This window comes from Scyliorhinus canicula, chromosome 5, assembly GCF_902713615.1.
Source record: "Scyliorhinus canicula chromosome 5, sScyCan1.1, whole genome shotgun sequence".
NCBI lineage: Eukaryota > Metazoa > Chordata > Chondrichthyes > Carcharhiniformes > Scyliorhinidae > Scyliorhinus > Scyliorhinus canicula.
The window spans coordinates 102,374,960-102,402,446 of NC_052150.1; the positions used below are offsets into that span (position 1 = coordinate 102,374,960).

General features: G+C 43.6%; 1 protein-coding gene across 1 annotated transcript in view; it reads left to right on the forward strand.

Annotated features, from left to right (window-relative positions):
* snx13 (sorting nexin 13) overlaps window positions 1-10,577 on the forward strand; it is a 115,954-nt gene extending 105,377 nt beyond the window's left edge. Inside the window, 5 exon segments of the mRNA XM_038797464.1 lie at window positions 3,643-3,708; window positions 5,494-5,639; window positions 7,222-7,290; window positions 7,370-7,482; window positions 8,595-10,577. Coding sequence (XP_038653392.1) covers window positions 3,643-3,708; window positions 5,494-5,639; window positions 7,222-7,290; window positions 7,370-7,482; window positions 8,595-8,842 — 642 coding nt within the window. The 3' untranslated portion in view covers window positions 8,843-10,577.
* The last annotated feature ends 16,910 nt before the right edge of the window (window positions 10,578-27,487 follow it).

Genomic DNA, 27,487 nt, shown 5'->3' on the forward strand with positions numbered 1-27,487 from the left:
GGTAGAGGTTTATGCAAACAAAGGAAATGGGCGCAGGAGTAGACCGTATGGCCCCTTGAGCCTGTTCCATTATTCAGTATGATCACAGCTGATCTTCTACCTCAATTCACTTGCCTGCTTGATCCCCGTATCCCATCATTCCCTGAGAGATAATAATCTTACATCTTAACCTTAAAGAATATACTCATTGGTGGGGCAACCGCAGCACTCTGGCCAAGGGAATTCCAAACATTCACAACCCACTGAGTGAAGATTTCTCCTCATCTCAGTTATTTATCCTTGGGCTGTTCTCATTGTCCTGGATTCTCCATCCAGAAGAAACAACCTCTCAATGTCTACCACGCCGGGCACCTTCAAAATATTGTAGTATGTTTCAATAATTCTTCTCATTCAACTCCAGTAAGTATAAGCTCAATTTACTCAGCCTGTCATATAGCAGAACCCTCTCATTCCAAGAACCCTCTCATCCCAAGAACTGATCTATCAAACCTTTGCTACACTGCATCCAAGACAAATACACCCATCCTTAGACGTACGGATACCAGAAGTGTGCACCGTATTCTAGGTGTGGGCTCACCAATGTCCTATAAAATTGTAGAGTTTTCTTATTCTTATACTCTTATACCCCTCTAATAAAGGCCAATGTGCAATTTGTCATCCTAATTGCTTGCTGTACCTGCATGTTAACTTTGCTTTCTTTATATGAGTACACTGTTGCAAACATGGGAAATATGTTTGATGATTTCCCCTTCTCCCAACGTCTTGATTAACTACAAGAAGATGTATTTCTGTGGAGTGTTTTAACGCCCCCCACCCGTGCTGTGACTTTTGAGATTCAAAAAAGACTGAATGATTATCACAGCAGCCAAAAAGTAAACAACAAATGTCCACTCCCCAAACCACTTGCACACATGCACAGGAAAAGATAATTTCTAGAGATATAGGATGAAAGAACATAGCCTCCCCCACAGAATGAGCGCACCTGCAGCCAGAACGCTGGAGCCCCGCCAGGCGGGACCACATGTGAACCACGGTGGCAGAACTCAGCGGGCACCCGGCCCTGTAAGCGTGGAGAATCGCCGCGGGGGGCCGCTTTCAAGGGCCCTCAACCGGCGCCGCGCCGATCACACGTACGTGACTGGTGCTGGTTCTCTGGTCGCCTATTTTGGGTAATTCTCCGACCCCGCGCTGAGCGCGATTTCTGCGCGGAGGATCGGAGAATCCCGCCCCCTCGCATTTTGGTCTAAAATGTGCTGGACTCTTCATGACGAAGAAATGTCATCTTACAGATAAAACAAATGAGCCCCTTTTGAAGTGGCTTCTTGGTGGGGTTCTTTTGCTGGACTTGATCTCTTCCCTCTGGGTATTTGATTAACTCCCATCTGACAGTTCAAAAAATTACATCTATAGAGTATTTATTCACCACAAAATGTCTTTGTCATGTGACCATGGTGTCAGGACCTTCCATTGTCCACACATCAACATTCTGGCCATAAATGCCTCTAAATTCCTCTGTGCGCTTCCAGCCTCCCAAAAAGTTCCAGAGGCATGGGACATACCCCTCCCCCCCACAAGAAAACAGAACAATAATCAATTCTCTAACATTTTTCTTGTTTACTAGCGTCACTAAAGACAATACAATACACACAATACAATCATTCATACACATGATTTTCCATACACTCCTCAATGTCACGATCATTACGCTTTTCTTAGCAACATTCTGGTCATTTTAGACACATGGAGGAATTTTACTATAGTGCCCATGAATTAAATACTATCCGATACTTTAACATTCAGAATTAGTGAGGTAAACCTGAATGAACAGGAAAACTGGTTACTACCAAATGGCAGATATAACCAAAACACACACAGTCAGCTACCCACCCATATATCACTGAGTCTCAAAAAATCTTCGAACACTTATCCCCACCAGGGACCTCAGCTTCTCTCCTTTGTAGATCTGGCCATACATTTGATCCTCCGAAAGGACATACTGGTCCCAATCTCTCGGATCTGCTCCCAGGTTGAGCCTTCTTGATTATCTTTTCAGCAGCACCAAGCAATTTTCTGCTCCTGGACCTCTCTGAACCTCGATCTCCCCAGCTGCACTGAGCAAATTGGCCAGTAAAAGGAAGAACACTGCCCAGACATCATCTCAACACTAAAACAAGTCTATAGTGCTTACTGCATCAGTGGAGGAGATCTATGTAGGACTTGTGCTTTCCATTGCGAGAGCTGGTTTAGCTCAGTTGGCTAGACATCTGGTTTGTGATACAGAGTGAGGCCAGCAGCGTGGGTTCAATCCCCATTCTGGCTGAGGTTATTCATGATCGCGCCGTCTTCTCAACCTTGCCCCTCGCATGAGGTGTGGTGATTCTTTGGTTAGATCACCACCAGTGAACTCGCCCTCTCAAAGGCGAAAGCAGCCTATGGTCATCTGGGACTTTACCTACTTTCCATCTGCTATTTAAAAAGTTCCACTGAACATCAAGCCACTGTTTCCAGAACAGTCACTGACCTCGTGTTTGGAAATCTCTCCATGGTTTCCTGCAAACAATTAATTTCCATCTTTCCCAAGGTGGTTGGTCTTGGGTAGACCTATTGTTTCAGCTGCTATTTAAAAATTTCAATGGATGTTGTCTGACCTGCTGAATATTTCCAGAATTTTCTGTTTTTTACTTTAAATGTTGCTATTGGTTCCCTGTTTATCTCTCGTTTTCTTGCATTATTACTTCCATTATTGCTTCCAGTCAGTTTGGACCATTGCACAATCTAAGGATCTTTGGAAAATCTGCTATCTTGGCAGCTCCCTCTTCCGAACTATAGTATGTAGGCCATCAGGTTCTGGGGATTTGATGGATTTTAGTCACTTGGGTCTCGCTAGTACTTTTTCTCTGTTGATATTATGTACTTTATTCACTTTGTCACTCGTATCACACCCCCTCTCTTTCTGGTATTTAATTTGTGCCTTCTACTGTGAATACAAATACTTGTTAAACTTCTCTGCCATTTCCCCATGATACGTTTGCCTATCTTTGTCTCTAAGGAATGAACGTTTACTTCAGCCATTCCCATTTTTATACTTACAAAAGCTCTTGAACTCCATTTTTATACTTCTAGCTAATCTACTCTCGCTCTTTCTCTCCCCTCATCCCCAATTCTATCAAAGTTTTGATCACCTCTTGCTAGTATTTAAAACCCTCCCAATCCTGAGTGTTACTATTATTTTTTGCAACATTGTAAGCCTCTTTCAATCTAATACTCGCCCTAGCTTTTCTTGGTAAGTTACGGATATATCTTTCTCACTGAATTTGTGTTATTAATGGAACGTACTTCTATTTGGGAGGGAATTCCAGAGCTTAGGCGGACAGTTAAAGGCGCAGTTAACAATGGAGGAGCAATTGAAAATGAGCGTGTGGACGAGGCCAGAATTGGAAGAGTGCAGATATCTCGGGTGGCAGAAAGTTTTAAGGATGGAGGAGATTTTATTCATTAAACCAGGCATGATGATGGAGAATTTTTGGAATTTGAGTGTAAAACATTTTCACAATTTTATACTTGTTGAATATCTTTTCTCTGATTAATGCTAGTATTGCAAATAAAATTGACATACCTGTTTTTTTTTTTTCTTTGGTGCAGGTTCCTCCATTAAAGCCAGAAGAAGATAGTGAATATATTCGTGTTTCTGCCCAGCTGGATGATTATGTGTGTTACCATTTTTTTTATTGTTTCTAACAATTTTGGGAATCAGGAAATGCTGAATTTCCGTTAACTCGGGCTATTGCATTTGTATTTTCAAATATATTATTTTGTTTGCGATGATTGATTTCTTTTTAGTTTCGTGGAAGGCAGTGAATGTTCAAATATTGTTTTCTGTGTAACACTGGCACTGAATGACCAAGTGCACTTGAGATCATTTGTATTTTGATAAAATTGCTTCATACTTTAAATCGACAATCTAAGCGTCAGTAAAGACTCCTCAATGTCACAAACAGGAAGCATTTTTAGTAACATTTTGTTCATTTTAGACATATGGAGGAATTTTACTTTGGTGCCAATGAATTAAATACCAAATACTGTCCTATACTTTTAACATTCCGAATGAATGAGGTAAACCTGAATTAACAGGCAAACTGTCTTTCGTACTTTTAATCGACGATCTAAGCGCTGTGCTTAAATTTTCACCATTAAAATGGAAAATAAGGTGACACATGGCACAGTGGCTAGCACTGGGACTGCGGCGCTGAGGACCTGGTTTCGAATCCTGGCCCTGGGTCACTGTCCATGTGGAGTTTGCACATTCTCCCCATGTTTGCGTGGGTTTCACCCCCACAACCTAAAGATGTGCAGGTTAGGTGGATTGGCCATGCTAAATTGCCCTTAATTGGGAGGAAAATAAATTGGGTACTCTAAATTTATAAAGAACAAATGGGAAAAATACTGTACTGACGAATATTTGTTCTCTTCCAATGACTTGCTCCAATCCGTAATGTCCTTTGAAAAATATTGTTGAGCATTAGTGGACATATTAGAGAACATAGGAATAACCTATTTTAACAAATTATGAATATTAAGAATTTGACATTACCCATCTTAAAATTAGTGAACTATCACATTTCCACCAGTTTAGTGTAGTGTTTGAGGACCATATTTTCTCTCCCAAGGCGGGTAGCTTGAGGAAATTTCCCAGTTTAGTACACTAGCCTCAAGGAAAAATTGTCCTGAATGGTAAAATTTCCATCTTTGGAAGATGGGTGCATACGGGATGGAATCGGGCCTGCCTCTGCCAGAAGCGTATTGAAAGTGGCCATAGGCAATCAAGTGCTACGGCTGGCACGTTAAAAGGCCTGCCTTGATGCCCTGGGGCTTCCCAGTTATTTGGTCGAATATTAGACCATCTAATCTTCACCCCCTCACCTCTGCTTCCCATGGCAATCCATGACTCCACCCACCACCCTTTGCCTTTAAGCCCCCGATGTCAACTAACACAGTATGCCATGTGCATAGCTCAAGAGCCATGCTGAGATAAAATGAATATCTTTTTGAGTTTGCTGTATAAAAACAGTCCTATTCATGAAAGTCTATTCAACACATTTAAATCTCCTAAAGTACTTAAGCTCTTATAAAACAAGCATTTGTATTGATAACCCCCACATGAAAATTGCTAATCATTTAATTACCTTTAAGCTGCCAATGAATCTGTAACATATAACACCCCCCCCCCCCCCCCCCAAACTGTGATAATGGTAGTTTGTGGAAAGCAGTTAAATAGTACTATAAGGATAGCACTTGGAATTTTGAACACACAGCTATAGAAACCAGCAGAAAAGGGATATGCTACAAATGGGAACAGGACTTCTGGCCCTGGTTGCCATTTTCAAAGATCTGTGGAGTCTCCTAGGCATTGCACAAACTTGGTCAAGAGTTATACTTTTGAATGCCTATCAAGATTATATGCAAATTTCAGTTTTTAATTATTTCCTGAAACAGGTTGATGACAATATTCCTCTCAGAGTTATGCTGCTTCTCATGGATGAAGTCTTTGACTTGAAGGAGAAAAACCACTGGTTAAGAAGAAACATCAAAAACCTGCTTCAGCAGCTTATTCGAGCTACCTATGGAGACACGATCAACAGGTTTGTAAATACTGAGCTGTCCAAATGAATAAAAAGCCTTTCACCATAATGTAATCCCAGGCACGCATTTGGAGTATTGCGTGCAGTTCTGGTCGCCACATTATAGGAAGGATGTGGAAGCATTGGAAAGGGTACAGAGGAGATTTACAAGGATGTTGCCTGGTATGGAGGGAAGATCTTACGAGGAAAGGCTGAAGGACTTGAGGCTGTTTTAATTAGAGAGAAGGTTAAGAGGTGACTTAATTGAGGCATACAAGATGATCAGAGGATTAGATAGGGTGGACATTGAGAGCCTTTTTCCTTGGATGGTGATGTCCAGTACGAGGGGACATAGCTTTAAATTGAGGGGAGATAGAGAGAGGACAGATGTCAGAGGTAGGTTCTTTACTCCGTGTAGTAGGGGGGTGGAATGCCCTGCCTGCAACAGTAGTGGACTTGCCAACACTCTGTTCAAATGGTCATTGGATAGACATATGGACGATAAGGGAATAGTGTAGATGGGCTTTGGAGGGGTTTTACAGGTCGGCGCAACATCGAGGGCCGAAGGGCCTGTACTGCGCTGTAATGTTCTATGTTAACTTAGTGAGACGTAATACACTGAAACTGAAACACAAGTAAGCCAGCTACATTTGCAACAAGTTCAATCCATTCCGAGATGGACTGTTGGAGTTTCTGCCAGCTCTAGGATATGCCTGCCTGACAGACAGAGGTAATATTGTCTGTAGCACCTAGCAGAAAACCTGCTTGAGATTTGGAAAACCTCAAAATGGATGATGTTTACAACTTGTTACTTTTGTGTATTTTTATCTTTACTGAGGATTACTGCTTGGGGATTATTACAGTCTCGGTAGGGACCAGTAATGCCTTTAGTTGTTTTAAAATCCAAAAACCCAGATCTTTACTGAAGGTATAAAGCCACAAAGTAAATCAAAATTTGACTACACAATTAAGCCAAGACCTACCTTGTACCTCCAGCAAGGTTGTCCCTTCAAATCTCCTCCAGCTGTCCTGCAATTTGTTTTCTCCCTGTACAACACAGATGCCACAAGCATCCTTGGGTCAGAACTCACCTGGTTCTAATATTCTGTTACTCTGGAGTCTTCCATCCAAAACACTTTTTCTCCCCCTCAGCTTGGCTAACCCAAAGGTTCAACTCACTATTGGTAGAATCCTTCAGTTATAAAAAGTTCTAAACACTTAGCCAGCACACAGAATTTCAACTGAACTCTGTTCTCAACTTTCCTGTACTCAACTTGTTCTAAAACTAAAGACTAAAACTCTGCTGAGACCAGAGCCATACCCACAACCTAAATCCCCCTCTTGTTGACCCTTACTTATTGTTTATTTCCCAGGCAAACTGGTCACATGATGGGAACAAGGTGCTTTACCAGAAATAATCATCTCGAGAAGCTTGGTTCTTGAAAGGACCATCACCCCAACATAAAATATAGGTTTTTCCCTAAAAGCACATGAGCCATCATAGGATGACCATTTTGGGAAGAGAGTTTGAATAGATATGCTGAAATGTATTTTTGAGATTAACCAGGTTTTGTCCTCAATGTGGATACTTTTTCACTTCTAGAAAAATTGTGGACCATGTTGATTGGATGACTTCACCAGAGCAAGTTGCAGAAACAGTGAAACGATTCAGGTAATAAACAAAAAAGTTGCAGTCTTGGTAAATTTGTTTTGTTACCAGTTTTTAAATGATTTGTAATTTTTGTCTACAGAGATTCATTTTGGCCTAACGGTATCTTGGCAGAGACAGCCCCACGCAGGGAAAAGGCAATAAGAATGCGGTCAAGAGTGGCAGCTAAAACTAAGATGCTCGTGATTATGCCAGGTAGGAGACATTGGTTCCTAATTCTGAATCCTCTTTTATGTGTGTGTTATTGATTGATTTCATGTAAAATGGAATAGTTGATTGTTTTTATCACAACAGAATCAATCGTTTGATTCTTTTGTGAGTAGGCATATCATAGTTGTTTCTCCAAAATATGCTTCATCTTCGGACATACAGGGCGAAATTCTCCCAACAGGAGACTAAGTCCCGACGCCGGAGTGAAAACCGGAGTGCTTCACTCTGGCGTCGGAGGCCGCTCCTCGCCCCCTATTCTCCCACCCCCGGGGGGCTAGGAGCGGCGCCGCGTCATTTACGCGCGCCGGGCCTTGGCGCCGCGTAAATGACGTCACCCGCGCAGGTGCAGGTTGGCCGACGCCAACCCACGCATGTGCGGTTGCCATCCTCCCCGCGGCCGCCCCGCAAGAAATGTCAGATGGATCTTGCGGGCCGGCGGAGGAAAGGAGTTCCTCCTTCAGAGAAGTTGGCTCGCCAATCGGTCGGCACCCCCCCGGTGCTGGATCCCCCCCCCCCCCCCCAGCGTTGCTGCGCTGTTCCCGCCGGAAGCGATCAGGTGTCAGCGGGAACCCGTCATATTGGGCAGGCCGCTCGGCCCATCCAGGCCGGAGAATCACAGCTCGCCCATTACAAGCGGCGATTCTCCCAGCGGCCAGCCATAAATCTCGCCGCGCCAGTTTGGGGGGGGGGGGGAGAATCACGGGACTCGTGCAGCGCCCCGAAGATTCTCACACCCGGCGTGGGGGGGGGGAGAATTCCGCCCACAGTTTTTCATATCAGTCATGTTTATAGTCTCTCCAAATGAAGTTGCCAAATTTGGAATGTGATGGCATGTACATCAAATACTCGGTTGAGTGTCCATAAAATTATTTCAAATAGAGCAACTAAACAAATTGTTTTCCATTGTAATGAGCTGATTTCAAATCTAGAATTAAAGGCGCTAAACTGATCCACAACATTATCTAGTCATCAACCTCCATATTTTGAAATGAGCGGTATGTTTAATAAACACTTCATAAACACTAACCTGGAAGTTAAAATGTTATCCTCTTATAATTTCCCCAAGAGACTACCAGTAACAATGTTTTTTTTTCCAGATGAATTAAAACATATCATTGGTGCTGAAACCACACGCAAAGGCATTTTACGAGTCTTTGAGATGTTCCAACATAGTCAGTTAAACCGAAGATTGGCCCATGTATTTCTTGAAGGCTTCCTAGAAACCCTTTTTCCGCAGTACAAGTTTCGTGAGCTCTTCATCAAATTGCATTCACGATCATCACGGATGCAAAAATACAAGCAGAAGTCTCAGTCAGCGCAAATTTCTTCCTCTCAAAAGAGGTGACGCTTCCAGCCATGAAAACTGTGCCCTGCAGGCAGGGGCTTGCGCACCTGCCCTAGTTCAATCCATGTTACGGCAGTTCCTCTGGGGCTCAGAAATCTACACCGCTCCTGTTATGATGCCACCTTTGTTGTGCCAGCCCCCAGAGCCATGACTCAGTGGCTTAATTCGGAACACATTTTTGTCTGCCATTTTTGATTTCTAATGCACTTTTCCCTCATAATGTCCCTGTGTATCATAACTGGTTTATATTTATTATAATGCCTTCATAGTTCATTGAGAAAATGTGCATTAATTTGTGATAGAAGAGCTGTAGATGCATGGTCAGACTGCTGCACCTTGTAGCTGTATCCTTGTATCTAGTTAGCATCAAAACCAATTGTACACCCACTGAATCATCTCTTAAACTGGTAATGGGAGTAGCAGTATTGCTCAAGAGCAGAGCAAAGCACAATTACGATTTTGCATTTGAATGAACTGGTGTGTATCCAATTTGAAGAAGGAAAAGATGAATTCAGCACAAATCAATGTGTACCTTTGAGAGAATGTGAAGGGTGATGGACATTGGTTTTAAAAAGGGACCGCATTTTTAGAGTAAAAATCTGAAAGACCCTACAGGGACTAGTTGAACATCCTTGTGGCAGGAATAGTATTCTGGAGATTTGGCTTATGTGGATGTGATCTGGTGATACAGAAACATGATCACTGATCTGAGAGAACCACAAGATTGGGTTGTACTCCACCCTCTGCCTGCACTCCTCAAAAGAGCTGAATAGAGCAAAGTCTTTTTTTTAGTTGCATACATGTCTGTGCTTGGTCTATTAGTCAAGGAGTTACTGAGCCGTGTATTTTCATACAACTGTAAAGCCTCCAGAGATGATTGTAAATTTTAATGTACAGAGATTTTAATGTACTTTAAAGTTGGGTGTGTCCAAGATAACAAGTGAGTGCTCTGATTAGGATTGATCAGATTAATGTTGCCACTCTAGCAAATGTAATTGAGATTAGCCTTAAATGTCCTGTTTAAAAAAAATAGTTTTCTCATTTTAATCTGACCAGACCTTTTCTGAATGATGTTTTTCACTCATGTACTGGTAAATATTGCCACAGAAATAAGTGCCCATTTCTGCAAATGTCAGGAAGTTATGATCGGCAAAATGCATTATGCATATTAGCAGATGTTATTTCTGACAAACATCTTCATGGAAACTAATTTTAATGGGCCCCATGCACATACTTTATACTGAGATTTTAATTTTGTGCAATATTTTCTTTAGCATATGTGCATTTAAATAAATTGTATAATGAAAAATTTTAATGTTTTGAAATGTATGTTTAACAGTCGTCTTAACCCAACAACTTACATTCTGTTGTTGATGCGTTAGTTTATTTAAGGACTTGTTTTAAAAGTCTAGTTAGTCACTCCTTGTAAGACTCACTTGTCACGGATGAAATTTCCTCATCCGAGCACGGCTTGTAAACTACAGGGGGAAACCTAAGAGCACATGGTAAATAGCTATTAATGAATTTGTGCATTTCATTGTACAGTGTCAACAGTGTGCCTAATTGTACTGTCAATTTTTCTTATTTCTGAGAGAACAAATGTCAATCAGAATGTCTTGGTGGTTTTTAATAGACTGAAAAAGAACTCTAAATTTTTGAGTTTGCATTATGCTATTAAAATGTTCAATAGAACAGATGACAAAAAGTATCACACTAAATAAAGTATTAACTGAAATATGATGTTTACTTGTGATTTCATACATGCCCAGCTGCCTTCCATCCAATTCAACTGTGTCCATGATTTTAGATTTATTTGTATACAGTCTGATATTGAATTATGCTTTTGTAACATTTTCCGAACAAAAGGACCGATTCATCTGCTCAGGAAGGTATTGAACATTGAAAATGAGAGTCATGCAAGCATTGTTTTGGTAGTATGAAGTTCATATTATTTTTTCCGTATTTAGTTCTGAGCTGATTCCTACAGCGGAGCATGTTTATTTCAGAGAATGAAAAAGACAGAAAGGTAGTCTTTTGAGTGAACTGACTTGTGCTTTGCAATAAATGGTCATTTAATTTTGATATAAGATTTTACTTCCCATCAGTCATGTTTTGTTTTGGTTTTTAGTGGTGAGATACCTTTTTGTCTGGAATTTCTTTACCCCCATTCTGTAATTGCTTCTGAGCAGATTGCGAGAAGTTTCCCCTCATGTTTTAAACTTGTAAGAGTTTGAGACAGACAGACCATCTTCTATGTCTATTTGAATGAGTATTATCTGTAAATTACTACAAAAATGATTACATATCTTCAATCTGCTTTCTGTTGTCCCTGTTCTATTACAGAATTCAGCAATTAAATTACGGTTGCACTATGGTTAACACTGCTGCCTCACCGCGCCAAGCACCCGGGTTCAATTCCAGCCTTGGGTGACTGTGTGGAGTTTGTACGTTCTCCCTGTTTTTGCATGGGTTTCCTCTGGGTGCTCCGTTTTCCTCCCCACAGTCCAAAGATGTGCAGGTTAGGTAGGTTGGTCATGCTAAATTGCCCCTTAGTGTCCAAAAGGGTAGGTGGGGTTACTGGGTTGTGGGGATAGGGTGGAGGCGTGGGCCTAGGTGGGGGCTCTTTCGGAGGGTCAATGCAGACTCGATGGGCACTGTAGGGATTCTGCGATTCTGAGAACCAGTTTTCAGGATCTCTCTACATTGTTAAATCACACAAACATGCGCTGTTCTGTTTTCTTTTAAGCTAGTGCTCTTCTTCCATACTATTGTTCTAATGTTTCCCCATCAATGGATAAGAATAATGAACTGAGGAAAGCTATATAAATCCTGTTGGCAGAAAAGCTTGCTTTTTATTTCAGTAGTTATTGATATGAAACCTAGAAACTAATGCACATTAGGGTCCCTAGTTCGATCCCGGCTCTGGGTCACTGTCCATGTGAAGTTTGCACATTCTCCCTGTGTTTACGTGGGTTTCGCCCCACAACCCAAAAGATGTGCCAGGTAAGTGGATTGGCCACGCTAAATTGCCCCTTAATTGGAAAAAATTAATTGGGTATTCTAAATTTTTTTTTTTAAATGACTGAAGAAAATCTACGTTCTTTAGCAAGCAAACATAACTCGTAGCTGCAATATGTTTAAGTATTTGGATTTGGAATTTTTTGTATAATGTATTTGTTTTTTGTTTTGCAAATTTATTTTGAACTCAATATTTTTCTTCTAATTAGACTAAATTTGCTGACGTTGGTTGTCTTTCACGTAATTTAAAGTTTATATAATTGATTGAGTGTGGCATCAAGAAGCCCTAGCAAAACTGAATTCAAAGGAAATCGGGGGGAAATCCTCTGCAGGTTGAACTCTTACCAGGCACAAAGGAAGGTGGTTCTGGTGGTTGGAGGTCAATCATCTCAGTTTCAGGAAGTCACAGCAGGAGTTCCTCAGGGTAGTGTCTTAGGCCCAACCATCTTCAGCTGCTTCATCAATGAACTTCCTTCCATCATAAGATCAGAAGTGGGGATGTTCGCTCGCTGAATATTTCACAATGTTCAGCACAATTTACGATTCAGATACTGAAACAGTCCAAGTCCAAATACAGCAAGACCTAGACAATATCCAGGCTTGGGCTGACAAGTGGCAAGTACATTTCATGCCACACAAGTGCTAGACAGTAACCATCTTCAACAAGAGATAATCTAAAAAATTACTTGTTGACATTCAATGGCATTACCATCTCTGAATCCCCCACAATCAACATCCTTGACGTTACCATTGATTAGAAACTGAACATGACTACCCATATTAATATTGTGGCAACCAGAGCAGATCAAAGGCTAGGAATCCTGCAGTGAGTAACTCATCCCCTAACTCCTCAAAGCCTGTCCACCATCTACAAGGCACAAATTTGGAGTGTGATGGAATACCCTCCACTTGCCTGAATGACTGAAGCACCAACAACACTCCGCTTAACACCATCCAGGAAAATGTAGCCTGCTTAATTTGCACTTCTTCCACAAACGTTCACTCTTTATACCACCAATGAACAGTGGGAGTAGGAGTACTGTACCACCTCCAATATGTACTGCAGGAACTCACCAAGGCTCCTAGGCAGCACCTTCCAAACCCTTGACCGCTATCACCTGGAAGGACAGGGTCTGCAGACACATGGGCTCGCCACAAGCTGTAAGTTCTCTGCCAAGTCACTCAACATCCTGGCTTGGAAATATATTGCCTTTCCTTCACTGTCCCTGGATCCAAATTTTGGAACTCTTTCCCTAACTGCATTGTGAGTGTACTTCTACCATAGGACTGCAGCAGCTCATGAAGGTGGCCTGCCACCACCTCGAGGGCAATTGGGGATGGGGATTAAATGCCAAGCCAGCGATGTCCCACCGTAAATTAATTTTAAAAACTTACATTAAAAGAGGGGACTGCAGTGTTTTTCTGGGAATAATTTGAGTGTAATTACTGTAATACCATTAGTGGAATGGTAGCAGCAGTATACATTATTGACTGGTTTCACAGGATATCTCAATGTAATTTGTAGAAATTCAACTTTGGAGAGAAAGTCTCTTCAGATCAATGACTTTTCATGAACTGGGTGGAGTCTGTAAGGTATTGAGTAAGAATGCAAGCATCATTAACATCTTAACATGCATGACTTTACTGTAATCAAAAAGAATTTGGTGAAACAGAACTTGATTAATAAAGTATGGTTCCTATGACCACTGGCTGTTTACAATGTTTACTGTAATATTGGGTCATAGAGCTATGTTAGAAAATTACAATGTAATATGAGCATTCTTATTACTGGTACCATTCCAAAGATTGGAAAGATATTTCATTCAGGCAGTCCTAGGTCACATTAGGTTAAAATTCATTGAAAGGAAGAAGTCACTTAGAGTTTCCTGCATCATTTTTCACTCCTAAGCTGGGGAGCAAATTCAGAACGCCTGAGTGGAGAACTATTACTAATATGATTACTAGTTCATGGAGTTACCAAGGAAGGAAACTAGCGTGTGTTGACACACATTTAAAAATGCTATGACCATTGGAAGTATGTCACTAAAAGAACAGCATGGATTAGTTGTCCAAAGTAAGTTGATCTTTCCTGATGCGAGTTCTGTAGATTTCTCATCAAACCCCAACCACCATCACCCATGCTTATCATACTGTAAGCCAGTTAGTCTCACTGGAGTCCTGATTACCATGCAAGTGTTTGCAAACACCACTCTTGAAAAACACTCCTTCGAATTTTCTCCTTTACAATGCTTTCTTTAGGATGCCTTCACCAAGGATCCAGCCAGGATTTTGATCTCTTTTCAGTATTCCTCTGCCTTGGATTGACATGCGCATTCAAGCTTCCACACCATCTCTCGGGTACCCAGCCATGCCAACAGACCACCACTGCTTCACAGGCTGTATGACGATATGACCAACCTTCGGATTAATTCAGATATCTGGTTTCTTGCTGGCCAATTTCAGATCTGCAACTATCAGCTTTCTTTAACTGGGGAGCCTTCCTCTGCCCTTTTGACTTCAGTGAACAGGACCTTGTTCAGATTCCGGGGGCGAAATTTTCCCCTACCCGGCGGGGCGGGGGTCCCGGCATAGCGGAGTGGTACCAACCACTCTGGCGTCGGGCCTCCCCAACGGTGCGGAATTCTCCACACCTTTAGGGGCTAGGCCCGCGCCGGAGTGGCTCCCGCTCCGCCGATGGCGCCAACGGCCTTTGGCGCTCCGGCGTCGGGGCTGGCCGAAATTCTTTCGCCGGTCCGCGCCTGCACCGGAGCGTCAGCTGGCGTCACCACCGGCACATGCGCGGTGGAGGGGGGTCTCTTCCGCCTCCGCTGTGGTGGAGGCCGTGGTGGCGGCGGAAGAAAAAGAGTGCCCCCACGGCACAGGCCCGCCCGCCAATTGGTGGGCCCCGATCGCAGGCCAGACCACCGTGGGGGTACCCTCCGGGTTCCGGTCCCCCCCGGGGGCCCCCTCGCGCCGGCTCAGAGGTGGTTTTAACCACGTCGGCGGGATTGGCCTGTCAGCGGCGGGACTTCGGCCCTTCGCGGGCCGGAGAATCGCCGCGGGGGGCACGCCGATCGGCGGGGTGTGATTCCTGCTCCTGCTGATTCCTGGGTGGCGGAGAATTCCGGCCACGTCGGGGGCGGGATTTACGCCGGCCCCGGGCGCTTCCCCGACCCTGCGGGGGGTCAGAGAATTCCGCCCCGGGTCTCTATCCTTTTAACTTCAGTCATCCTGTAACTTCTTTCAGACCCTGGTTTCTAGAACTATCCTTTAGCTTCTGAGACTTGCTTTCTGCCCCTTTCTCCATTGTCCTCCCTCTCTGGCAGATTGTGTAGAAGCTTCCTTCTTCTCGGGTACCTGGTTCCAAACTGAACTACAAGTGCTTACTTTTAGAGTTGGACCCCTGGTTGCTAAGCAACAACCTACACTTGTTTTTCTTACGTTTTGTCTCTGGTGGGAAAAGCGGAGGGCAACCAGCCAGCTATCTTATTAGGTTTCCCGTCATTTTTAAACACTGAAAAGAAATTGAAAGGCTGTGTCCCACAACGTCATATTGCCCTTTTTAAAGGACACCACATACCACCCATGGACAAGGGATGCCCTCTCCACTGGAAGCTATCCAGCACTGGGTATGGCCTTCGCCACCCACCCACGGCTGTACTTACCTGTGCGACCCCACGGGAACCATTAGAACAAAGAACAAAGAAAAGTACAGCACAGGAACAGGCCCTAAGGCCCTCCAAGGCTGCGCCGATCATGCTGCCTGTCTAAACTAAAATCTTCTACACTTCCGGGGTCCGTATCCCTCTATTCCCATCCTATTCATATATTTATCAAGATGCCCCTTAAACGTCACTATCGTCCCTGCTTCCACCACCTCCTCCGGCAGCGAGTTCCAGGCAACCACTACCCTCTATAAAAAAAACAAACTTGCCTCGTACATTTCTCTAAACCTTGCCCCTCGCACCTTAAACCTATGCACCCTAGTAATTGACCCTTCTACCCTGGGAAAAAGTCTCTGACTATCCACTCTGTCTATGCCCCTCATAATTTTGTAGACCTCTATCAGGTATAAGTTTGTCAGGACCTGTTGTCAACCCTGCCTACGTGATGTTATGTCAGGGGGTGATGGGGGAAAGCGGAGAAGCTGGCTAATGTTTAAACGTATGGTTCCTGACCTTTCATGGCGGAAATTCTATTATATCATTGTGGGGGCAAGGAGAAGCTGAACAGGAAATCTTGCTGGCCTAAAAGCCGTTTGGGGGCTCCTATTACATTCTCCACTCTCGCTGGCTTTCTTGCCTACTGAAAGCTGGGACAGATAACCCCCCCCCCCCCCCCCCCCCCCCCAGTGTTTCTTTAAACGCTGTTTGCACGTTGTAAAATGAAACTAAAGACCCCATACAGACACCTTTTGTTTTAACATCTGAAATTTTTAGCACTTCTCTGTACACCACTACAGAAACACAAATTAAGCTTAATTTAAACTAGTACTTTATTTCTAATACACAAAAATACAAATGTTGATTATTTAAAACTACCTCTGTTTCCTGACAAAGAAAATTGGTGGGAGTAAAACATGTCAATATTACAGTGGCCAAAACGAGGCCAAAAGCATTTTTAAGATAATAAAATTATACTGCAGATTATACAAAGACCTTTTGGTCAAAACAAACTATTTGAAGATGTAAGAGAACCAGTATGGAAATATAACATGGACTGTTTTCATTCTTTATAACTGATTGTTTCCTTTATCTCTTTTCTAACCCAACTTTTCCAAAAACTATCTCCCCTTTGAAAAGACTGTATGGTCAATGTTTAGCAGGTGTTGTGGCAGCAAATACCACATCTGAAACTGTTGCCTCATTTAAAAAAATCTTTTCAATTATTTTCTGATCTTAAATGTGTGCCCTCTCGTTATCATTTAACTGGCAACCAGAAAACCTTCATGCACTTGAAGATCCCACATCAGACTGCACTTAACTTTCTCAGTTCAGTTAAATAAATCCCAATTTAAGAATTTTCAGAACACACTTTTCACCTCCTAGTGAATCTATGCTGCACCTTTTTATATAGTTGCTTTAATTGGCTGCGCAAATTCCATTGTTGTAAACTCAACATTGTCTTGTCGCTTCTGTATTTTCTGCTTCTTGATCGAGCACTGGTTTGTATTTTTGGTCTCAAATGAGACACCAACAAACGTCTATGGTAACTTGATCAAATGTTTCAAGCAACAATATAGACAACATTCATTGCATTATAAGATTGTTCAAGCCTTGCTGATTGCCCTGGTTTAATCATGTTTCTCGGTGTTTAATTATTTCATCCCGTAAGTGAAAGAGCACTGTCTATAATCTGCATGCTTCCTCCTGTCTCCTTTTTGAAAAGGAGCATCACTAAATCATATGGCACAGTTTTCCTTTCCAAAGGTTCTTTTTGAAATATTGTATTTCTCCTCTAGCTTCTTTCTGGTTCCTGAATGCAAACCATGAGATCCCAATGAGTTTCTGCTTCTGCCTTAAACTTAACTAAATATGCATGTCTTTGAAAGCAGAAGGAAACTACCTATTTGGTATCTCTGCAACTCTCTTGCCTATCCATTGCAAATTTGCTTGCCTTATCTGTTAGTAAGAAAGGGGTCAGAGACAAACACCTTCATGCCACAATCTGCTTGTAAAAAAAATCTTCAGTTTTTCAGAAATAAGTCTGACTGTTGATAGCAATGAAAAAAATATAGCTTTTTTTTAACCATGTAAATGTTTTTAAAGTTCAGATTACACTTTAATATTGGGATTTAAAAAGCAATTGAAAGCTGATAGCACATTAGGTGTTCTCTGGACAGAAAAACTGCATAAATATTTAAGATTGGAATTAAAAGATTTATATAGCTTATTTCCGTTATTGAATGTTAAGTGGCATACAGTAAACATTGACTGACTGTCAATTTAAATGGAGACCCATTATGTATATATACAAAATTGCAGCTTGCTTTATTTGCTAATATAAACAAAGCATTATTGACCTGACGGGAGAAGCATTTTAGTTTTAGGATAAACCTTCAATAGTGTAGTTACTTCTAATAAGCAAAGTAGCTAATGTTTTCTAATGTTGTCATGAGAAATTTTATAGAATTATTAAAGCTTTTACACTTTGGGTATAATTGCTGTTGGTGCTGTAATTTTTGAATTACTACAAATATACATAAAATACTCTTAATTATTTTAGTTATATGGTGTCATGTATTGATGTCTATTGAATGGGTTAAATATTTTGGCTTCGACTGAGTTTATCTATGACAGCCTTTTTTTGATGGAATGTAATTGGCAGTGAAATTTCATTACACAGGGTCTCATCGTAACTGAAGCATTTAACCCTAGAACATTACATGGACGGTTCCCACAGAACTCTTTCTGACTGAGGCATTGCTGTCCCTGTTACATCAGTGCTGCCTATGTTATAAACAGCCACTTGTGTGAAATCAATCACTTGTATTAATCTGCGGTTTAATTCGATTAGGAGTAATATGAACTGGTGGTGACATTTGCTACATTTTATACCTTGATGTGCTATAAAATTAGGGTTGAAGGAGGAAATTGGCATTTGGGTAACAAAAGTACTGAATATATAATGTCTCAACTAGAAGGATACTGGGTCAAAATCAAAATCTGCTTGAATTAACACACAACAAGGTGATACTTTTTATACCCGTCTGCTTTGAACCAAGAAAAGTCTGACCTAGATGATAACCCTATTTTATAATCTCCTACTTTATAACAATTTTCATGCCTAACAAAAATGCCTTGGCAATTTACTGCCTGTTCATGCCTCATGTCTTCAAACTGGCTCAGTGTGTGGTTTATAGTTGTCCACATTTTTTTTTTCTCTCCCACTTCTGAGAACTACCTTCATACAATAGCCAATTCAGCTATTTCTGAAGCTGCTGGCAATGCCAGTTTCACATTTCTTGTAAACTGCTCATTGTAACTTGCATCTGTCAATTGAGAATTCTTGAGAGGTTCACACAATCAGCTGCTGCCTTTCTCTGATGTATTGCATCCACAGAATCCCTACAGTGCAGAAGTAGGCCATTCAGTCCATCAAATTTACACCGACCCTCTGAAAAAGCACCCTACCGAGACCCACTCCCCTGCCCTATCCCCGTAACCATACCTAATCTGCAAATCTTCAGACATCGGGCCAATTTTAGCATGGCCATTCACCTAAACTGAACATCTATTGACATCCTGGGCGGGGTTCTCTCATCTGGACGCAGAGTGTCCACGGTGTCGTAAACACCGTCGCATTTTACGATGGCGTGAACGGGCCGACACACAAGACTAATTCTGGCCCCTACACAGGGCCAGCATGGTGCTGGAGCGGTTTGCACCGCTCCATCAGATCCCAGCGCGACCTGTGTGCCGCGGGATCCGCGCATGCGCCGGGGCCAATGAGGACATGCGCAGTGGCCTTCAACGCGCCGGCCCGGATGCAACGTGGTGCAGGACTACAGGTGCCGGCACGTACGAAAGGAGGCCCCCAGCCACAGAGGCCAGCCCGCCGATCGGTGGGCCCCAATCGCGGGCCAGGCCACATCGGAGGCCCCTCCCCCCCCCCCCCCCCCCCCAAAAGGCCGCCACCTGACCCTTACACGCCAAGGTCCCGCCGGCCCAGAGCAGGTTAGAACTGCGCCAGTGGGAGACTGCTCTTTTCTTGCGGCCGCTCGGCCCACACGGGCGGGAGAATCGGAGGGCATAGAGCGGCCCGCGACTGGTGCCGCGCCAACTACGCTGGCACCAATGGCACCGATTCTGCTCTGCGGAAAATCGCATACCTGTAGCGTGGCCCGGCAGCGATTCTCCGCCTCCTATGCCTGTTTTTAGAACACTTAAAATGGCCCAATGTATTTAATTAGCATTGATCTGACTTTCCAAATAGCACATATTAGACAGGAATCTGTGGCCCAGATCTTCCAGCTCCAGGTGGTCGGTGACTGGATGTACCCTGGAAAATGCACTATGGTACTCATCGGAAGTTTCCAGTTTCAACTTCTGAAAGGCAATTCCCCTGCTCCCCAAGTCTCCAATTCTTTGTTGAGTCTTTGGAAGGTTCTGACTCCATCATCTGGATAGTTACCCAGAAAATATTAGATTTGGGGGTGGGGTGGGGTGGGGGGAGGTGAAGTGTCAACCCCTAGGTAACTATATAACTGACCCCTGACCATCTGACTTCCCCTGTCGTGACCTCCCCACTCTACTCACCTTTCCTCACACTCATAAATAGCTTTTCAGTGTGCTTGTAAATATGTCCCAAAGCTTTTCTGTGTGTTGCTGCACGTAGACTTACCAAAATATGGCAGCTAGACCACAAAAAGGAAGTGTGGCTTGGCTTTCCCCGACTGTCCTGCCCACTGAGGAAGGATAGGTATGCTCCACGTTTCTGAAGAATGGTTCAGAAATACAGAACTCTACCTAAAGCAATAGGAGCAGAGTGGCAATCCGACGGTAATTGCCACTCCTTGAAAGATTTTGTCCAATATGTTAAAGTATAAGAAAACCATACTGACATTGGATGTTTCAGTTATATTCGATGATTTACAAATTGATTCAGTGTTAGTCCATTACTGCATCGTGTTGTCCTGTTTTCTTAATTGTAATTTTCAATCCAGTAAACTTCAGCACAATCTCATAAGCTTCAGCAATAACTAAATTGGCTATTGTACAAAGGTTCACAGAAGTGGGAGAAAAGAAAAAAATATGGACAACTATAAATCACACACTTGAGGGCCAGATCAAAGACTTGGGGCAGGATTTTCCATTTGGGAGACTATGTTCTCCCACCAGTCGAACTGTTCCTGGTCTGCGCTGGCACTATGTGCCCACAGTGCGCACACATGAGGGTGACCCCATATCAGCGATCATACATCATGGGGAGGCAGTAGCACAGTGATATTGTCATTGCACTAGTAAACCAGAGACCAGAGTAATGCACAACTAGAGAGGGGGCAAAACTTGATCACTTCTTGGAGAATAAGGAAGGGCAGGTGTTAGTGAGGGATCACTTTGGGACCAGTGACAATAATTCCATTAGTTTTAAAACAGCTATGGAGAGGGATAGTTCTGGCCCAAAAGTTAAAATTCTAAATTGGGGCAAGGCCAATTTTGATGGTATTAGGCGGGAACTTTCAAAGGTTGACTGGGGGAGCCTGTTTACCGTCAGGGGAATAGCTGGTAAGCGGGAGTCTTTCAAAAGGGTGTTTACTAGGGTTCAGGGTGAGCACATTCCTCTCAGTGTGAAGGATAAGGCTGGTAGAAGTAGGAAACTGTGGATATTGAGGCCATGGTCAAAAGGAATAAGGAGGCATATGACATGCATAGGCAGCTGGGATCAAGTGGATGCCTTGAAGAGTCTAGGGCTTGTTGGAGTAGTTAGAGAAATCAGGAGGGCAAAAAAGGGGACATCAGATTGTCTTGGCAGATAAGACAAAGGAAAATACAAAGCTTTTACAGATACCTAGGCAAAAGGGTGACTAGGGAGCGGGTAGGGCCTCTTTAGGATAAACAAGGTCATCTATGTGCAGATACATGAGGGATGGGAGAGGTCCTAAATGAATATTACTTGGGGAAGTAAAAAGTGATGTCTTGAGGAGTGTACATTTTTGCAGAGAAGGAGGTACTGGAGGTATTAAAGTGCATCAAGATAGATAAATCCCAGGACCTGATGAAATGTATCCCAGGATGTTGTGGGAGGCTAGGGAGGAAATTGCCGGCCCACTACCTGAAATATTTGAATCATCGACAGCCACAGGAGAGGTGCCTGAAGATTGGAGGGTTGCAAATGTTGTGCCCTTGTTTAAGAAAGGCTGTAGGGATATGCCTGGGAACTAGATCGGTGAGCCTTACTTTTGTAGTAGGTAAGTTGTTAGAAGGTATTCTGAGGGCCAGGATCGACAGGCATTTAGACAGTCAAGGGCTAATTAGGGAAAGTCAGCATGGCTTTGTAAGGGGAAAATCATGTCTCATGAATTTGATTGAGTTTTTTGAAAGGGTAGCCAAGAAGGTAGATGAAGGCAGTGCGTTCCACCTGGTCTTCATGGACAATGCCTTTGACCACATGGTAGGTAGTTGCAATAGGTTAAATCTCACGGAATCCAGGGTGAGGTAGCCAATTGGAATGCAAAATTGGCTTGGCAACCAAAGCCAAAGGGTGGTTGTGGAGGGTTGTTTTTCAAACTGGAGGCCTGTGACTAGCGGTGTGCCTCAGAGATTGGTGCTGGGTCCATTGTTATTTGTTACATATATTAATAATTTGGATGAGAATGTAGGAGGCATGGTTAGTAAGTTTGCAGATGACACCAAGATTGGTGACATAAGTGAATAGAGAAGAAGGTTATATAAGTTTGCAAGAGGATCTTGACCAATTGGGCCTGTGGGCCGATGAATGGCAGATCGATTTTAATTTGGATAAATGTGAGGTGATGCATTTTGGTAGATCAAATGAGGGCAGGACCTACTCAGAGATGGGAAAAGTTACAGAACAAAAAGATCTAGGAGTCCAGATTCATAGCTCCTTGAAGGTGAAGTCGCAGGTGGACAGGGTCAGAATATTGAATACAGGAGTTGGGACGTCTTGTTGAAGTTGTACAAGACATTGGTAAGACCACACATGGAATACTGTGTTCAGTTCTGTCACCCGATTATAGGAAAATATTGTTAAACTAGAAAGAGTGCTTAAGAGATTTACGAGGATGCTACTAGGACTAGATGGTCTGAGTTATAAGGAGAGGCCGGGTAGGCTGGGATGTTTTTCCCTGAAGGGTAGGAGGCTTGGGGGTGATCTTAGAGAGGTCTATAAAATAATGAGCATAGGTAAGGAGGTTAGGCAACATCTTTTCTCAATGGTAGAAGAGTCTTGAACTAGATGTGATAAGTTTACGGTGAGAGGGGAGAGATACAAAAGAGACCAGACAGGAACTTACTTCACACAGAGGGTGGTGAGCATCTGCAATGGGAGGTGGGTACTATTTTGGCCTTTAAAAAGCAGTTAGACCGTTACATGGGCAGGGAGGGTATAAAGGGATAAGGGCCAAATGCAGGCAAGTAGCTTAGTCATAGAAACTGAGCGGCATGGACAAGCTGGGCCGAAGGGCCTGTTTCCATGCGGTAAACATCAATGACTCTTAAGACCATGAAATCATTTTAGTGAGCCCATTTGGCTCACTAATGTCCTTTTAGGGCAGGAAATCTGCCGTCATTCCCTGGTCTGGCCTCCATGTGACTTTAGATCCACAGCAATATGTTTGACTCTTAACTGCCCCCCTCAAGGGCAATTAGTGATTGACAAATACTGGCCCAGTCTGTGACATGAACAATTTTTTTAAAAAGTCACCCCTGCCTGGAAGCTGACATTCATTTATTTTTCACTTATCGGTCCCTTGCACCTGCTGCTTCAGTAGAAAGCAGCAGTTGTTACTTCTTAGAAAGCCAAAACACATCACAAGACTTTAAACCCTTTTGATCTGTGAGCCTTCTATTCACCTTCAAAGAGAAATATCTTTTAGTGGGCTGTAATTGACAGGGTAATAGCTTCCAGACAGCCAGATGTCTGGATTAATTATTTTCATCTCCCTTCACACTTAAATGCATCTCAAGTACCCTGCTCTGAAGCTAGCCACCATGTTTATGAACATCTAGCTATGATTGACCGGTCATCACCACAGCAAAAGCTGTTAAGTGCTTTCTGATGAGAAAAAGATTAAGTGAAAGCACTTATCTCCCAGATATGTATAAACATTGTGGTTCACTTGACATGCATTCAAGCATGAACGGAGATGAAAATGATATGGGGGTTACTGATATGGGGGCCAGTATTTGAGATGTGGGGGAGGGGGTCCTCTGATTGACTTTGGGGGCACTTGCGTTACATACTTACCTCCTTTACCCACCAAGTCAGGGCCACGCTGGAAAATACTTGTGTCAGTCCACGCCCGCATGAATCCTAGCCGAGGGGGCCGGAGCATCACTGAGATGTGAAGAATCGGGTTTCGAGGCCGTTAATTGCATGCAAATGGCTTCATACGACAATTTGCATCCACTCACTGGCGAGGGCATGTAGCATGCTTCTATTGCCAGGGGACCTGAGCATCAGAATGAGATCAGCACTCATTTCATGCCCGTGCGCAATTTTCCGCCGCATCAGGGACTACGCTACCAGCGGCAGGTGCGCATAGCAATAAATCATCAAGGCATTTTGAGCAGTTGAAAATATTTCATGTATTTCCAGCATTGTTACTAGCACAGTGATTGTTTTGTCTATTATGTAAGAGATTGACATTTGATCAAGCGAATTGTTCAGGACACGAAAGGATACCACGGCCCCAGAATTAAAATTAGTAAATTGAGAATCAGAAAGAATGTCTAGTGGAAATTCTCATTGAGATGTTTGCTTTGTGTTATATACTAACATAGAAAGGTAATAAAAGTTAATGGTATATATGATTTGAAACGGTAAGGGTAATAAAATGTGTATCCATAAACTAGTTCAAGATGTGTTGAAAGGATGTGCTGGTGAAGTTCTGGTTGAAAAGGGGACAGGTGTGTTGAGCCGCAACCTTTTTCAACCTTTCTCAAAATTCTTCATATTGTGTGACCCTGATCAAATTGTCCTTTGCGTGTGGTGTGTGTGTGTGTGTGTGTGTGTGTAAATTGCTCAATGGGGAAAGCTATCCTGTGATTGATACTGAACCATATGAATTAGGATGTTCTCAAAGAATTCTGGAAAATCCCATCTTTTAACACGAATAATCACCAGTAAATACCGCAGGTCCTGAAAAATTCCTGCTGATTAATAATCGCAAAAATCTGAAGATCTGTGCCAGATTCTCCATTTCTGTTTCGGTCGGGACTGAATTGGTGGACTTTTATAACAACTAAATTTGTCGCAATTCTGGATCTGTTGATGTGCTAGCACTGGTGGTATGCAATCAATCCCATTGAAAAACAGTGTCAGATTCCCTGAGATTAGGACTACCACTTGAGAGGCTGCCGCTTATTAGCACTCCACTCTCACACGCTCATAATAGCCAACACGATAGCAGCACAGAGCAGCACTCCGGTTTGCATATGCTGAGCTGGAGATCCTGTTGGATGCTGTGGAGGAGAGGCAGGCCACCCTATACCCTGAGCTAGGAAGGAGGCTGCCACCTGTCACCTGTCACTGTACATCGGCCTGGGCGCTAGTGGCAAAAACAGTGAGTGTGGTGGACCCCATTGCCAGGACTGGCTAGCAGTGCCGAAAGAAGCTGCATGACCTCCTCAGGCAAACAAAGAACAATGCAGCCCTTCAGCCCTCCAAGCCTGCGCCGATCACGTGTCCTGTCTGGACCAACCGCATGCATCCTTCTATACCCCATCTGGTCATGTGCCGATCCAGATAAGTCTTAAAGGTCGCTAGCGTATCTGTCTCAACCACCTCACTTAGCATTTCAGGTAACCATCACCCTCTGTGTAAAAAAAAAAAAAAAACCTCCCTCACACATCTCCACTGAACCTTTCCCCTCGCCTTGAACTAGTGCCCTCTTGTAATTGTCATTCCCAGCCTGGGAAAAAGCCAATCTACATCCCTAATAAGTTTCTAAACTTCTATCATGTCGCCCTCAGTCTCCGTCTCTTTAGGGAGAACAATCCCAGTTTATTCAATTTATCCTCATAGCTAATACCCTCCATATCAGGCAACATCCTGGTAAACCTTTTCTGTACTCTCTCCAAAGCCTCCACTTCCTTCTGGTAGTGCAGTGACCAGAATTGGACACAGTATTTCAATTGTGGCCTAACCAGTGTTCTATATAACTGCAACATAATTTTCGAGCTTTTATACACAATGCTCAGTCCTATGAAGGCAAGCATGACATATGCTTTCTTTTACCGCCATTTCCATCTGTGCTGCTACGTTTAAGGATCTGTGTACCTGCACACCCAGACCTCTGTGTCTCTATGCTCCTGATGGTTCTGCCATTTATTTTATAGCTCCCACCTGAATTTGATCTGCCAAAAATGCATCACCTCGCATTTGTCCGGGTTAAATTGCATCTGCCATTACTCTGCCCAATTTTGCAGCCTATCTATATCCTGTTGTATTCTCTGCCAATCTACATCACTATCCGCAACTCCTGCAATCTTAGTATCATCCGCAAACTTGCTAATCAGACCCGCTACATTTTCTTCCAAGTCATTTGTATATACGTATTATAAAGAGTAGAAGTCCCAGTACTGATCCCTGCGGAATACAGCTAGTTACAGACCTCCATTCGGAAAAACATCCTTCCACTGCTACCCTCTGTCTTATAAGGCCAAGCAAGTTCTGAATCCATCCAGTCTGTTCACCCTGACCCCATGTGATTTAATCTTTTGCATCAGCCTGCCATGAGGGACCTTATCAAATGCTTTACTAAAGTCCATGTAGATGACATCCACAGCCCTTCATTCATCAATCATTTTTGTCACCCCAAAAAATTCAATTAAATTAGCGAGACTTGACCTCCCTTGTACAGAACCATGCTGTCTCTCACTAATAAGACTATTTACTTCCAAATGTGCATAGATTATATCTCTGAGAAGCTTTTCCAAGACCAGCATGAGTAGGCAGCACTGTGCCACTGGCACTAACCCCGCTCCCACCCACCTGGAGGTGAATGAACCCCACCACCGGCAGTGTGTTCACTCCCCTGCACCACATGACAGCACTCATACTGGCTGCCATGTCAGGTGCCCTGACCATGAGGGCCACCAGCTGCCAACGTCCGAGTGTGTCTCACTGTGCATTCTGTCCCTCCCCAGGAGAAGGCAGCCCACAACTGTGGAGTGGGGCCGCCGGACCTTTTGCCCCTCACCGCAGTGGAGCCAAGACAGAGTTCGGCATCGAGCAACTAGGTGAGACCCCGCTGCTTTGCGGTTTTCCATGGCATGTGTGGCACGACCACCCCAACCCACAATCCAATCATGCACCATGTCTTGCAGGATCACCTGGTGATGAGATGGACCCTTCTGGTGTCCCTGCCTCCGACTTCAACTACAAGCAGATTCCAGTGTTATAAGGTGCTGGATAGCGAAAATAGCCCCCAGACTCCAGCCTGAGACATCCCGGAACACTAGACGGGAGACGACACTGACTTCCCATCACAGCTGTCTCCAACACCCTCCACCATCCCAGAGACACTCACCTCGGTTGGGCATGTTAGTGAAAAGGCTCCTGGGGCACGTTCTGGTGCGCACCACACATGCTGCAGTACATCAGGTGGAGGTAGGAACTCCCGAGGGCGCAGACAGTCGGAGGGCAGCCCAACCCCAGGGACTAGCGGCCGTCCAGATGGGTCTCGGGCTTCAGGAAAGGGCCATCCCATCTATAATTGAGATGCAGGCACAACTGGGGTCTACATCAGGGGCTGTCAGCAACCATCCAGTGCCTGCAAGTGCAGTTGGAGGAGTCCAACCGTCTGCAGGGGCAGGAGGCCATGCTGACAATGCATGTCACCCAGACCAATACCGAATGGGTGGAGGGCTTCGGGACAAAGGTATCGGCTGTGGGTCAGGTTGTCCCAAGGCCTGGGGCACTCTGTGTGGGCAGTGGCCGAGG